Source organism: Antedon bifida, chromosome 2 (genome assembly GCF_963402885.1).
Source record: "Antedon bifida chromosome 2, ecAntBifi1.1, whole genome shotgun sequence".
Taxonomy (NCBI): domain Eukaryota; kingdom Metazoa; phylum Echinodermata; class Crinoidea; order Comatulida; family Antedonidae; genus Antedon; species Antedon bifida.
This window is the reverse complement of record NC_136227.1, coordinates 16,161,085-16,173,549: the sequence shown is the minus strand read 5'-3', so window position 1 is coordinate 16,173,549 and position 12,465 is coordinate 16,161,085. Positions and strand designations below refer to the sequence as shown.

At 34.4% G+C, this 12,465-nt stretch overlaps 2 protein-coding genes across 2 annotated transcripts; both read right to left on the bottom strand.

Annotated features, from left to right (window-relative positions):
• Positions 1–3,928: 3,928 nt before the first annotated feature.
• On the bottom strand, positions 3,929–7,687 carry LOC144835705 (uncharacterized). Its single transcript, XM_078690775.1, has 5 exons — positions 7,636–7,687; positions 6,173–6,487; positions 5,743–5,799; positions 5,221–5,351; positions 3,929–4,642 (listed from the first exon to the last, which is right to left on the bottom strand). Exons 1-5 carry the CDS (start codon positions 7,646–7,648, stop codon positions 3,995–3,997), a joined length of 1,164 nt encoding a protein of 387 aa, XP_078546901.1. The 5' UTR covers positions 7,649–7,687; the 3' UTR covers positions 3,929–3,994.
• A 468-nt stretch (positions 7,688–8,155) lies between these two features.
• Positions 8,156–10,657, bottom strand: LOC144835481 (uncharacterized). Its single transcript, XM_078690565.1, has 4 exons — positions 10,564–10,657; positions 9,946–10,242; positions 9,150–9,261; positions 8,156–8,397 (listed from the first exon to the last, which is right to left on the bottom strand). Exons 1-4 carry the CDS (start codon positions 10,655–10,657, stop codon positions 8,223–8,225), a joined length of 678 nt encoding a protein of 225 aa, XP_078546691.1. The 3' UTR covers positions 8,156–8,222.
• Positions 10,658–12,465: the final 1,808 nt, after the last annotated feature.

Here is a 12,465-nt window from a genome sequence, read left to right as displayed (position 1 = left end):
ATAAACAAGGCCATATACATAGCTGCAGTCGCGTGCTCAAGTTAGTGTTTACCGACCAACCGACCGGCATAGTGAGCTGTAGAGTGGCTTTGCACGCGACTAAAAAAAAAGAAATTTAGTTAAAATTAACACTATTATTTATCCTCTGGTAGGATGATATTTGTTTCCCAAAAGATAGAATTGATGCAATGTGTATGGCCTTGCTGATGTTTTGCCATTGATGGGTAACATTGTCTGTGTTTTTTTGTGTTTAGTAATTTCTTTTGGAACTCAGACTGAAATCTATGCTGTTTGTCCTTGTTATCGGTGTTAGTGGATTCTTGCTTTACCTGGTTGTTTGGACCGATGGATCTTTTCTGGTTTCAGCTTTACTATGGAATAGAGCAGAGCATGGTCTGTGTCACAGTTTGCGCTGTGGAAATGTAAGGGATACGTTGCCGAGGAAAGGTCTTCTCGTTAGGATATGGTCTAGTTGATGCCAGTCCTTGCATCTTGGATGGCACCATGAGACTCTCCTCTTGAAAGATATTCCATAAAAGGTGTTAGTGACGGTGAAGTGCAGTGAATTCAAGGAGTCTACGTCCATTACTGTTTAATTTCCAAACACTAAAACATCCTTTGTGAGGGGACCAAGACAGAAAATCTGCCCCAACACGTGCATTGAAATCTCCAAAGATAAGTAGTTGTTCACTTTTCAGGATCTTCAAGACAGCTTGATCTTATTGAGTATAGAACCCATCAATTAATTCCGTCGGAGCTTGCATCGTCGGAGAATAGATATTAATTAGGCTAACAACTTCAAGATTGGTGTGAAGCTTCATTGAGATCGTCCGTTCATTTCCATCAGTAGGTAGTTCTATAAATGGCAGGATAGATCTACTCGTTTCTCTCCATTATTTTCACCTTTCCAGAAAAGGGTAGACCTATAGGGTATAGTTCTTGTCTGCAATTGAACCTAAGCCAGGAAGTCTTGTTTTCTGGAGTGCTGTTATGTCGATATTTAATAACCGCCCCCCCCCCCCCCTACCGTCAGAAGTAATCCGTAATTCTTGTTTCCTGGAGTGCTGCTATGTCGATATTTAATCGCTATAATTCTTGATCGATGATTTTCTCAGTTCAGCATTCGGTGTTATATTGCTAAGTGTCATGGTTCGTACATTCCATGACGCTAGACGAAGTTTAATGTAATATGTGTCTTTGTATTCGTTGGTAAGCAATTGCGGTCTACTTGTCAAGTTTGCAGGCTCAATCTCTAACCACCCAATCAGAGAAAGCAGACCATGACGGATCAGAACCTAAATGGCCAAGGGCTGCTCAGCTTAAGGCAGGCGGTAACTAATAACTGGGATTAAATACCCCCCCCCCCCCACCCCCCTACCGTCAGAAGTAATTCGTAGCGTCCACATTTCACGCCAACACAATCTAGACTTATAACTCGTAACTATTACTTCTCGATTTGTTACCATCCTCAGATGCCAGAGTTTTCTTCTCCGGTGTGTGTGTTTGCCTGTGTGATGTTAAGGATCCATGGGTTACCCAAGCGTCACGAGTCCTCTCTCTGCCTTCCCTGCGAATTCCAAAAAAGACCGATGCTATACATTTGGTACAGGGTTGGTTGCAGCATCGATTTGCTATCATTAGTTGACTTCAATAGAAGGATGATGCGATCCTGTTTCAGTTTTCTGTTGCGGTTAACTCCCTTAGCTTTTAGCTTTACCTAGACTAATCCACAAGGCAGTGGGTGCTAATGACCCATGGGTGTGCATTTTTACTCATATGTGGGCTTATTTTACCCATAGGCAGGCCTATTTGCCCATACAGTAGGTGGGACAGGAATTGATATAAGGCCGGGCGTGTCCACACTCCGGTGGGCCATGCGCCAGATACCTTCTATCGGGTTCCTGTTCTTCTGTAGCCCTTTCCACATCAGTTTCACTAGTCGCAATAGTAGCTGCTTACAGCGGGTACCGTACCGACGAGAAGGTTGTGAAATAGGACTTATAAAAAGAAAGGATATAAATTCCCAATGGACTGTAATATATCCGTCATATACCAGTACAGGAGAGTAACAGGATAAAAAATAATTGTAGTAGAATTAATGAAATGATGAGAAAAATGAAAGAGACTGATGGGAACCACAGACTAGGCCTCGTAACGCATCATTAAACTTCACCCACATTCATCCAACAAAAGAACATAACTGAACTTGAAAATTGTCAACTTTCTTGACAACAAATATGACGAAACAGTTTTTAAAGTTTAAGATTTCTTAAAGATATATTGTCCCCCTAAAAAAATATTTTTTTTAAATTTTTTTGTTGAATATGTTATTTTAATGTCACATAATAGTTATTCACTCTCACAAAAAATTGGGTCTGAAAAAAATTTATTTACCTGAGAAAAATGTAATTTAAAGCAAAAAATGGTCAAATTGTCTGGAAGACAATGAGTTTTTGGGTAATTTAACTGTTTATTTTGTCTTTTTATAGGTGAAATAATTTTTTCCCGCCTTTTTTTTTCTTATGGAAGTGAACAACTTCATTAAAACTGCAAAATGGCCTATTCAAAGTCCGATTTTAAAAATCTTTATTTTTCATGATTTTGGGGGACAATACATCTTTAACCTTTTTTTTTACTGTTACGTTGGTGGTTAATGGAGTTTGTTACGCACGTTGGTTGTTGATTTTTGTTACGTTAGTGGTTAATGTTACATTGGTAGTAGATTGTTACATTAGTGGGTGTTTGTATACATGCGTCCGCATGAACCGCATTAGTTTTACCCTCACCAAGTTCTTTTCTGTTTTGACAATGATGAGAATGAAATGATTACATATTATGTCGCCATATGTTATAATATATATACATTGTTCATTTAATTCATTCTGATTAAAATATCCATATAAAGATACATACAGTACAGAAAACAAACAAAAAACATCCATTCTGAAAGTATCATAATACTACTGCAGCAGTACTAAGCCTGGCCCACACTCCGAATGAGGGATAGAATAATTTAGTTTACCTATGGTATAGTTAGAACTCGTTTAAGTATCATAATACTACTGCAGCAGTACTAGGCCTGGCCCACACTCCGAATGAGGGATAGATTAATTTAGTTTACCTATGGTATAGTTAGAACTCGTTTAAGTATCAGAATACTACTGCAGCAGTACTAGGCCTGGCCCACACTACGAATGAAGGATAGATTAATTTAATTTACCTATGGTATAGTTAGAACTCGTTTACAATATAACTATTGATTGTTCAAATTAAACATTACCATTAATTCGTTTCATAAAGATATATACATGATTTTCCTTGTATACTTAGGAGCTTTCGGTTAGACATATAGCCTCTGGTTAATATGGATCCCGTGTTTTCGAATTCTAGAAAATGGAAACAATCTCAGAAAATCTGAGTGTTCTAAATTAAATCTAGAAAAACACAGATGTTGGCCTATGAGTTTTCTAGATGAATCTAGAAACTCATATATATCCGAGATCTGAGATATATATCCGAGATCTGAGTTTATAGACACCCTTCTTAGGTTATAAATAAAGATTAACCCTTTGAAGACGCGAGGTTTCTACCCCAAGTCACTGAGGCTAAAATAAGGTATTTTTAATAGGTTTAGGAAAAATTCAAAATACATTTTTAACTGTAACTTTCTGCAACTACTTTCTGCCTTCCGAAAAATGTCATTTTTTTACCTAGGTCAAAGTCAAATGCTCAAAAAGTGCAATTTCAGTGACCCCCAAAAGTCAACCCGTACATATACGGGCCTCGCGTCTTGGGAGAGTAAATTACCCCGTATGGGAAACGGATCACGTCTTCAAATGGTTAAATAAGGATATAACCTCTAGTTCATCATGTTTCATCATGAAATTAGAATTTAGCCTGTGACTAACGAGACAAAATATAGGCCTAATTCCAATACTTATTTTATATACAAATAAAGTAAAGTCAGTACCGTACACTAAAACATTTAATAATTCTAGAATATAAAATGGCCATCTTCAATAAGTTCTACATTTGTCTGTGGCATACCATTCAGAAGATTATCAATTTCGTCTTCTCCAATGATGTCCCCTATGTCTTCCTCTCTGCTGTAATAATCACATGTAGAGACTGGAATAAACTCCGTCAAACCAGCGTGTGCGTTGTCTACTTTTACACGTAGAACCTCATCTAATTTCCAGTAAGGATCTGTAACGTTCTCTCCTCCACATTTTCCTGACTTCGGTGGTTTATCTGAGGAAACTGACGTCATTGGCGTGTAAGGATTCGAGTTCTGCACATTTCTTGTGCTTTCCACGAGTAATGGAGACAATTGCAGTGCATCATCCTCACCTGTTTGTTGCAGGCGAAAGTATGCCGTGCTTCCCTCTTTAACTGCCATTTTGTCAGTGGTAACTGGTGATGAGTTTATAAAACCACTTTTCGTAACTGGTGAGACTTGGTCAATAGACGGTACAACCATGTAAATATGTTTCTCTTCTATCCGGGAATCAGGACTAAACTCATGAAATCCTTGATCAGAACTCGTTGAACTGCGGTACGATGTAGGTAAGTCCGACTTCTTCGTCTTCAAGTCATCAAAAACTTCTTTTTCTACTGATCGTGGACGAACGGGGCTAATTTCCTAAGTAAAAGACATTCCTTTATTAAACATGTTATTTCACGTCTGTTATGACAAATACAGTGAATGCGTGGTTCTAAACAACATTTCATTACCACGCAAAGTGGATTGAATTTCGTGAAATACACATCTACGTCATTTAGCTAGCGGACCCTTAATATCATTTTTTAATATTAAAGATGACAAATAAATAATAAATTATTTAGGCTTCCTAGCTCTTAAAGATGTATTGTCCCCCAAAAACCTGAAAAATGAAGATTAATTAAATCAGACTTTGGATTGGTTATTTTGTAGTTTTACTAAAGTTAATCACTTCCATAGAAAAAAAACGTAAATGTGTTACATTACAAAATGACAAAAATAAATTGTTAAATTAAACCAAAAACCATTGGCTGGCAGCCAATTTGACTATTTTTTTCTTTAAATTACTGATTTTTCAGGTAAATACATTTTTTTTTCGGTCCAATTTTTGGTCAAAGAGGATAACTATTATGTGACATTAAAATAGCATATTAAACAAAAAAATATGTTATGGGGACAATACATCTTTAACTTGAAAGCAATAAAGATATGATATTTACCACTTTGAAGAATTTTGGTTCAGGCCATTCAATGAAAATTCGCTTACGTATATACACATTAAAAGCTCCAAAAAACAGCATAACAAATAAGATAATAATTCCCACCACAAGAAACGGAATGATAAATTCATCTGAAAGTACAACATATCATGAATTGTTGCAAATTTTCTGAAAACATGAACGTTGGAAAAGAAAAACAAGAGAAACAATCATTTTTTTCTCTATATGGATTATGAACAATATACGATCACATCTAAAAAAAATAGAGGCAACTTCTTTAATTTGATCACACAAATGCACCCAAAATATTATTCAAGCAGGTAGTAAAATTACGCTATTTTCAGATTAACGCATGGCTATTGGTAAATTTGCCATAAGAAGATATTATATGCAAAAGTGAGGCTATTTCTAAGCATTCAGTAGTAGAGAAACAACAGTAAGTAGGCCTAACATTGTCGCAATTAAACTCGACACGTGTGCTATTCTAAATTGTAATATTTGTTAATAGGCTTATTCACATACCATGCTCATATTGTACTGCAACTGTATTCAGAGTTACGGGTCTCTCGGTCACCAAACCTAAAAAAAAAATTAAATTGGTAAATATGAGGCTCTAATGTCTATCTCTAGTTATACATTATGTCATAAAGTAAAATAGATTATGCAAATTTGCCAACATTAAAGTAAAGTAAGTGTTGAGCACTTTTCAGAATATTACCGTAGCTTTTGAGAAGAAGACAAATTATTTGAATTCCTTACTTTACTCAATGATACACAAAGTTGGTGCATACTTTTGGTTCTGATTTAACCATATAATGAAACCCTTATTTACTATTAGTTGTTTAAGTATTTATTGACGATGAAAACAAAGTTTACCCCGAATATGGGTGTTTTCCAAATACATGCACAAGCGAACCCTCTAGGTATAATAAAGAGACATAGGCCAACACACCTTGTTTCAAGCATTTGAACTCATATAATATCCTGGTTGGAGGACCTTCGACTTCGACTTCAAACGTGTCTACCTGAACACTCCTTAGCTCTAGATTATAGACAATGGTGTTCTCTGTGATTTTGTTGCACGGCACATTTATGTCAATGTTATTCAATGTTAATTCTTCCTCAACACTTTCATTTAGTGATTGTCCAGTATAGTTTCCCGTAATGCGGTATAAATACTGAGTTTCTTCATTTGGTGTTTCCCATTGTAGTGACAAGACGTTTTCGTTTTCTGACGATGTGGCGTTCACGTCTATGATCATAGAAACTACAAAAACAAATTTTCCATTATTTTTAGACAATAAAAACGAAAATATTCTAGTCACGTACGGTATATATTGGTCGAGAAGGTAAACTGTTCTTTTTATATACATTATGAGGATTTTGATATTTAATTTCATTTGGTCATTATTAATGCAGATATGATTAGTGAGCACATAATGACAACTCTATTTTGCAGCTGTCACCAGATACTATCTAGCCAACTATTGTAAGTCAGTTAGATACAACTCGAGGTGGATTAAATACACTATAGTGACAGCTGTAAAATTGGATGTAATGACCCTAATCACTACATGTGGTTATTTGAACATTGAATGCAATTTACAAACGTGTAGAGACGATCTAAGTACTAGGTATACGTATTCTAAATTACTTTAAAACTCACTGGGTAGTGTGATAATTGGACTCCAATCACTGAACTGGTGATGTAATGAAAACCTTGATCGCACTTGAAATTCATATTCAGCCACTGCTGTCGTAATCTCCTCAATAATTATCTGCTTTTTATGCTGTTTTTCAATCTAATAAAAACAATTCGCTTTTAGTCACTTTATCAATTATTGGGAGCTACATGACCTTATTTTTCTTTTGAAGAATTTTTTTACGTTTAAAGAATCTTTAAATTTTCTAATGAAACTGTACGATCACGAGCGTCAAAAGTTTCAGATGTGTTGTAGAAGATGAATGAATTATTATTGTCATGTCATCACAGTAGCTTACCACAAAATCAGTGCAAATATTTTCACTTGCACTGATGGAGGGCAATGCTGTCCGAAAGCTACAAATAATTCATTTTGATTTAGGTCTTTGTTTATTTTATTTTTCATCTGCATTTGAGATCTAGCCACTGATACCTACAGTCTTGTCATTTTTTAGTAATTTGCCTTTAGATTAATAAATAAATTAAAATAAATAAATTTCAGTCCTGGATAACGGAATAACAATATTTTAAAATGTGTGCTTTAATATTTTGAAAAATTGTTTAATGAAACCAAAACGACAACGTGATCTTTAGGAAGGAAGTGGTCTTTTGGTGCATACGTGATATACGATAGTTATTCCACAATTTGTTGTCTCCTGATAATATACTGTAGATATGACAAACAAATAGTGAAAATGATTGTAACTTCATACCTCTTCCTTCCATGTTTCATTTAAACGTCTGTAACGAAGTTGAAACCATAGCGAGTTACAATAATGGCAATCTTCTTGTAGTTTCCAGAATACTATGACGTTTGATTCCTCCACTGAAACTTTATCAATTAATGGTGACAAAGGTACGGCTAAAAAAACAACAAAATGAAACGATTAGATCGTGCGTACAGCCATGAGAGTTACTTCAGTGAATCTTTAATTTAGATAAGTAACGTCTGCCGTACATCAAAAGACGGTTGTAGCATAACAACAGAATCATTAAGACATTCTAAGGTTACCGAACATTATTTCTTTTAGGAGACACAAATCAAACCTAACTTTACTAGTGTTTATTCCTTATGCTAATCTTCAAACAATTTAGATATTATTTAAGATTAAAAATTATGATTTTCGTTATGTTATACTTCAAAAGCTCATTGAACGAAACCCGTATCCCCGCCGGATAAATCACATAAGTCACGTAAAAGGAAGGGATTAGACATTTGATCTTCTGTGGTGCTTGTATATTTTATGAAATAATTCGATGGTAATGATCTATATTTTCCAAACCTGTGCTAAATATTGGCCTACAGACCTTCATTCTTAGAATCAAATGTGGATGTTGTATTGGCAGTACCAAACATATTTTCAACAACTACTCGTACTAGATGTGCTCTCATTGGATTACCATCATTTTCTGAAACTTTGCACGTGCTGTCGTTTAGCTTATTAGAACAGTTGATCCACACATTAGAACTGTTTCTAAGGGGATTAAAAGAATTCATAATTCAATATTAATTGTTAGTAATCAAAATTCTATAAACAGTAATCAGTAATCTGTAATCAATAATCCGTAAATCAATAATCTGTAATCGGTAATCTGTAAACAGTAATAAATAATCTGTAATCGGTAATCTGTAATCATTAATCAGTAATAAATAATTGGTATTCATTAATTGGTAATCAGTAATTTGTAATCAGTAATTTATAATCAATAATCTGTAACCAATAATCTGTAATCAGTAATACTCAATAACTCAATAATATTTAATCAATAATCTGTAATCATTTAACATAATAGTATTATTTTGTTACTTTGTCCTTTTTCATAATATTTGATTATGCACCTGCAGCTGTTGAATTTAAATAAAGGAGCGATGACAAACAGACAGACAAATGGTTGGTGTCACATTACGAGACACTGTGATAAGAGAGTAAGAATGGCAGCCGAGAACCGGCAACAGAAGGGAAGACAAAAACGCAGATAGAGGGACGACATTATTTCTAATACAGAAAAAAAACTTTGGCTAGGCCAGCACAGAACAGAAACGAATGTCAAAGGCTTGAGGAGGGCTACATCCGACAGTGTTATGATGGAGCCGAGGTAAGGTAAGGTTATGCATTCTGTATTAGAAATGAAACATTTCTTTAGGTATGATAAGACATTTATTATTTGTGAGAAAAGCAATGGTTCTAATTATTTGTGTTATTTATCAATAATACAAATCACTTACTGAAATTGAAATGTATAGACACTTATAACTCCGGTGAATTCCGTTCCCCATGTACACAAATAATCAACAATATTTGTCGATCTGCAGTTTAATGTTGGAGACGATGGTACGACTAAAGGATACAAAATATAGTAAGGTATATAACTATCTGTTCTGTGGATTCTTATTACATGTAAGGAGTGGTTTTCTATAATAATAATAAATCTCATCTCAGTCTCCAGCCACATACAATAAAAGACGAAAACAAATGGTTTAAATATATCATGTTTAATCTGGGACGGTGCGGCCATACACACCAATTGCTACATGCACCGCCGCGACATCTCTTTTTATTATCGGTAATTAAATAGATTCTAGGACTTCATAAAGGTAACATTCAAGTTAAACCTCGTTCATAATTACCCGTAAGTTGGCTTCATGGATCAATTATCGTTAAAGATGTATTGTCCCCCTGAAAAAATAATTCTTATACATTTGTTTGTTGAATATTCCATTTTAATGTAACATAATAGTTATCCACTTTGGATTTAAAAAAAATGTAATTTAAAGCAAAAAATGGTCAAATTGGCTGCCAGCCAATGGATTTTTGGTTGAATTTAACAATTTATTTTGTGAAAAGTGAAAACATTATTTTTTTTTCTATGGAAGTGATTAACTTTATTAAAACTACAAAACAACGTATGCAAAGTCCGATTTGATTAATTTTCATTTTTCATGTTTTTGGGGGCAATACATCTTTAACTTTGATGGGATCAAATCATGTTTTTAAAACTATGTATGCCATTGACTAACTTACTACCAACTGTTAATGACGATGTTGATTTATTTGTCGTTACTCTTCCATTTTGTTTTTCTACAAGTAAAAAGCAATCGATCCAATGTTCATGACCTGTCATGTTTAGGTTTGTTAAGGTAAGAATGGCTTCTGTACTTGAGATTACGGCAGTATTTTTTCCTGAATTAATAGGTACTTCGTCAATTTTCCATTCAATATCCGAGGCATTGTACGATGTTTTTGTTTGATCTAACGTACATGTAAAGTTCAGGGTGGAACCGGCCAACGAATATGGATCAACGGGCGTCAGTTTAAGTGCTGCAATAAAAAAAAAGTTTAAGTACGTACAGCATATAGTTGTGTCCGCACCCAACAATTACTGTACAACAAAGAAAATAATGGTAACATTGTAAAGAACAAAACAACGACAGTGAAATAGTTAATATTAAAAAATGTTTATTAAAGAAAAAAATTGAAAAAAGAAAGTCGTTATTTATTTAACATTATAAAGAAGATTTATTAACGTATCAAGCAAATATTTCTATTTTGAAACATAGGTGTATAAGAAGTAAGTTCCATCGTTTCCTCAGAATTTAATCTTAAATAGTTAAAATAAACAAAATGATGGTGTCTACTTACATGATGTAACTTTGAAAGCGCAGACAGTGTTCAAAATAATCCAAATCTGGAACGTCCTCAATGAAATGTTTAATGTGTAAGAGAGTTCTGCCATCGTCTTTGGAACAATAAAAAGCTAGTTGTTAATGATAGTATACAAAGTATTAACGTGATTGGTCAAAATGAATGATCGGAATGATAATCGTACAGTATGACATCATCGAAGTACACAAACTAAAATGAGAGTGTCAAAATCAAAACATTAACTCTAAGTGACTGGAAACATTCTTATTGAAAGGCAAATGTAACCTTTTTTATGTAATATAACGGATATTGCCTTATTTTAAAGATATTCTATAACATTTGAGATCCTCCTTTAGGCCTAATAGTCAATATTTTTTCTCACCAGACTATAATTTCCATAAGCGCTACGCGATTCGAGGAAATAGGAATCCCTTCAGAAACAAGGCCATATAGATGGCTGCAGTCGCGTGCTCATTAGTGTTTACCGACCGACCGACCAACCTACCAACTGACCGAAATTACTGAACATGTTTAAAAATGTTGAAATGTTTTAAAAACATTTATATTTTTTTAATTTACACGTGCGTAGCCTGTCACTTTTGACGTGCTCGTATAACGTAATTTCGAGTTGAAAAGTAAGTCAAGAAAACAGAAATCGGGCAAAAAGAGTGCGCATTAACATTTAACGCGCAATTTTGTAAACGCTTAAAATTGCCTGAAACGTACTCTTATTTCATCGAAAATAAATTTAGAAATTTTAAGCGCGCGTACGCATGCGTTACATGCGCTACGCACGTAATTGTATTGCCATATGATGATTTATGCCCTGAAATTTATGAGTACCAAATTTTATTTAATTGTGATTCATGGTTGTGAAGATATGATTACAAACGTGATTTCGTTAAATCGTGCGTAGACCGCGTAATTTTTTATTGCGCACCGTAAAAACATAACCACATCGATTCCTGGCCATAAGGAATATACTGTGAAAAATTGACTTAGCTGGATTAAACTGATATCAAGATAAAGTCAGAAAGCGATAAAACGCATAGTGATACCGGACCGACAGACAGACCGACAGACAGACCGACCGACCGACATAGTGAACTATAGAGTCACGTCCACACGACTAAAAATATGATTTCCTCGAAGGAGGATCTCATATGTTATAACACACCAAGCATGCAATATCTGCATAATTTCATAGCTATACAGAAAGAGAAACTTCACAAGTAAAATATATATATATAAATAAAGAATCATCGTATGCCTCTTTAAGGTTAATTAGGTGTTTTTAGTTGCCCATTCTTTGAACTTTCTAACCAATACTATGACAATCTAATGATGCGAGTGATCACATTACCTTCGTTTCGCTTACGTACTTGCGTTACGTCCAAGAGGAGAACTAAGCTTTATTTTCACTGACGTATTTTAAAATGTATATCCTGTTCATAATGCAATCATGGTAATATGCGAGATTACTTTAACCCAATGTAAACACACTTCTAATTATGATGTAGATTATTGTAAAAGTCGGCAGTACCATTAGGATAATTATGTCATTTCGTTATCCGTGTACGTGAAGACCGTTACCTTATTATAAAATTGAACAAAATATATAGCATTTTAACACCTGCTACTGTATGAGTAGTACCGTATCTAGACGTGGCCTGCGTCTTGTTATAATCCAACACAATCCACGATTTTTGTATGAAACGCCATGTGTCCCAAATATGTATTATAAAATACACCGACTATGAATTACCATTTATAATAAATACCACATTTATAAAACCACATTTAATTAATTTAATCAAATTGTTATACAGTAGGCTATCCACATATATTTTGACTATTTACACCGAACTATTGCAGATCATGTACGGTGACATACATAAC

What these genes read in the sequence shown, in the direction of transcription:
- LOC144835705 (XM_078690775.1), bottom strand. An exon ending in GTTCAAATGCTTGAAACAAG is followed by an intron (nt 5,800 to 6,172) that starts GTGTGTTGGCCT and finishes TTTTTTTTTTAG; the next exon opens with GTTTGGTGACCGAGAGACCC. An exon ending in AACCAAAATTCTTCAAAGTG is followed by an intron (nt 4,643 to 5,220) that starts GTAAATATCATA and finishes TCTTTTACTTAG; the next exon opens with GAAATTAGCCCCGTTCGTCC.
- LOC144835481 (XM_078690565.1), bottom strand. Translation starts at nt 10,657, where the DNA reads ATGGCAGAACTCTCTTACACATTAAACATTTCATTGAGGACGTTCCAG. An exon ending in CGCTTTCAAAGTTACATCAT is followed by an intron (nt 10,243 to 10,563) that starts GTAAGTAGACAC and finishes TTTTTATTGCAG; the next exon opens with CACTTAAACTGACGCCCGTT. An exon ending in GTCTATACATTTCAATTTCA is followed by an intron (nt 8,398 to 9,149) that starts GTAAGTGATTTG and finishes TAATCCCCTTAG; the next exon opens with AAACAGTTCTAATGTGTGGA.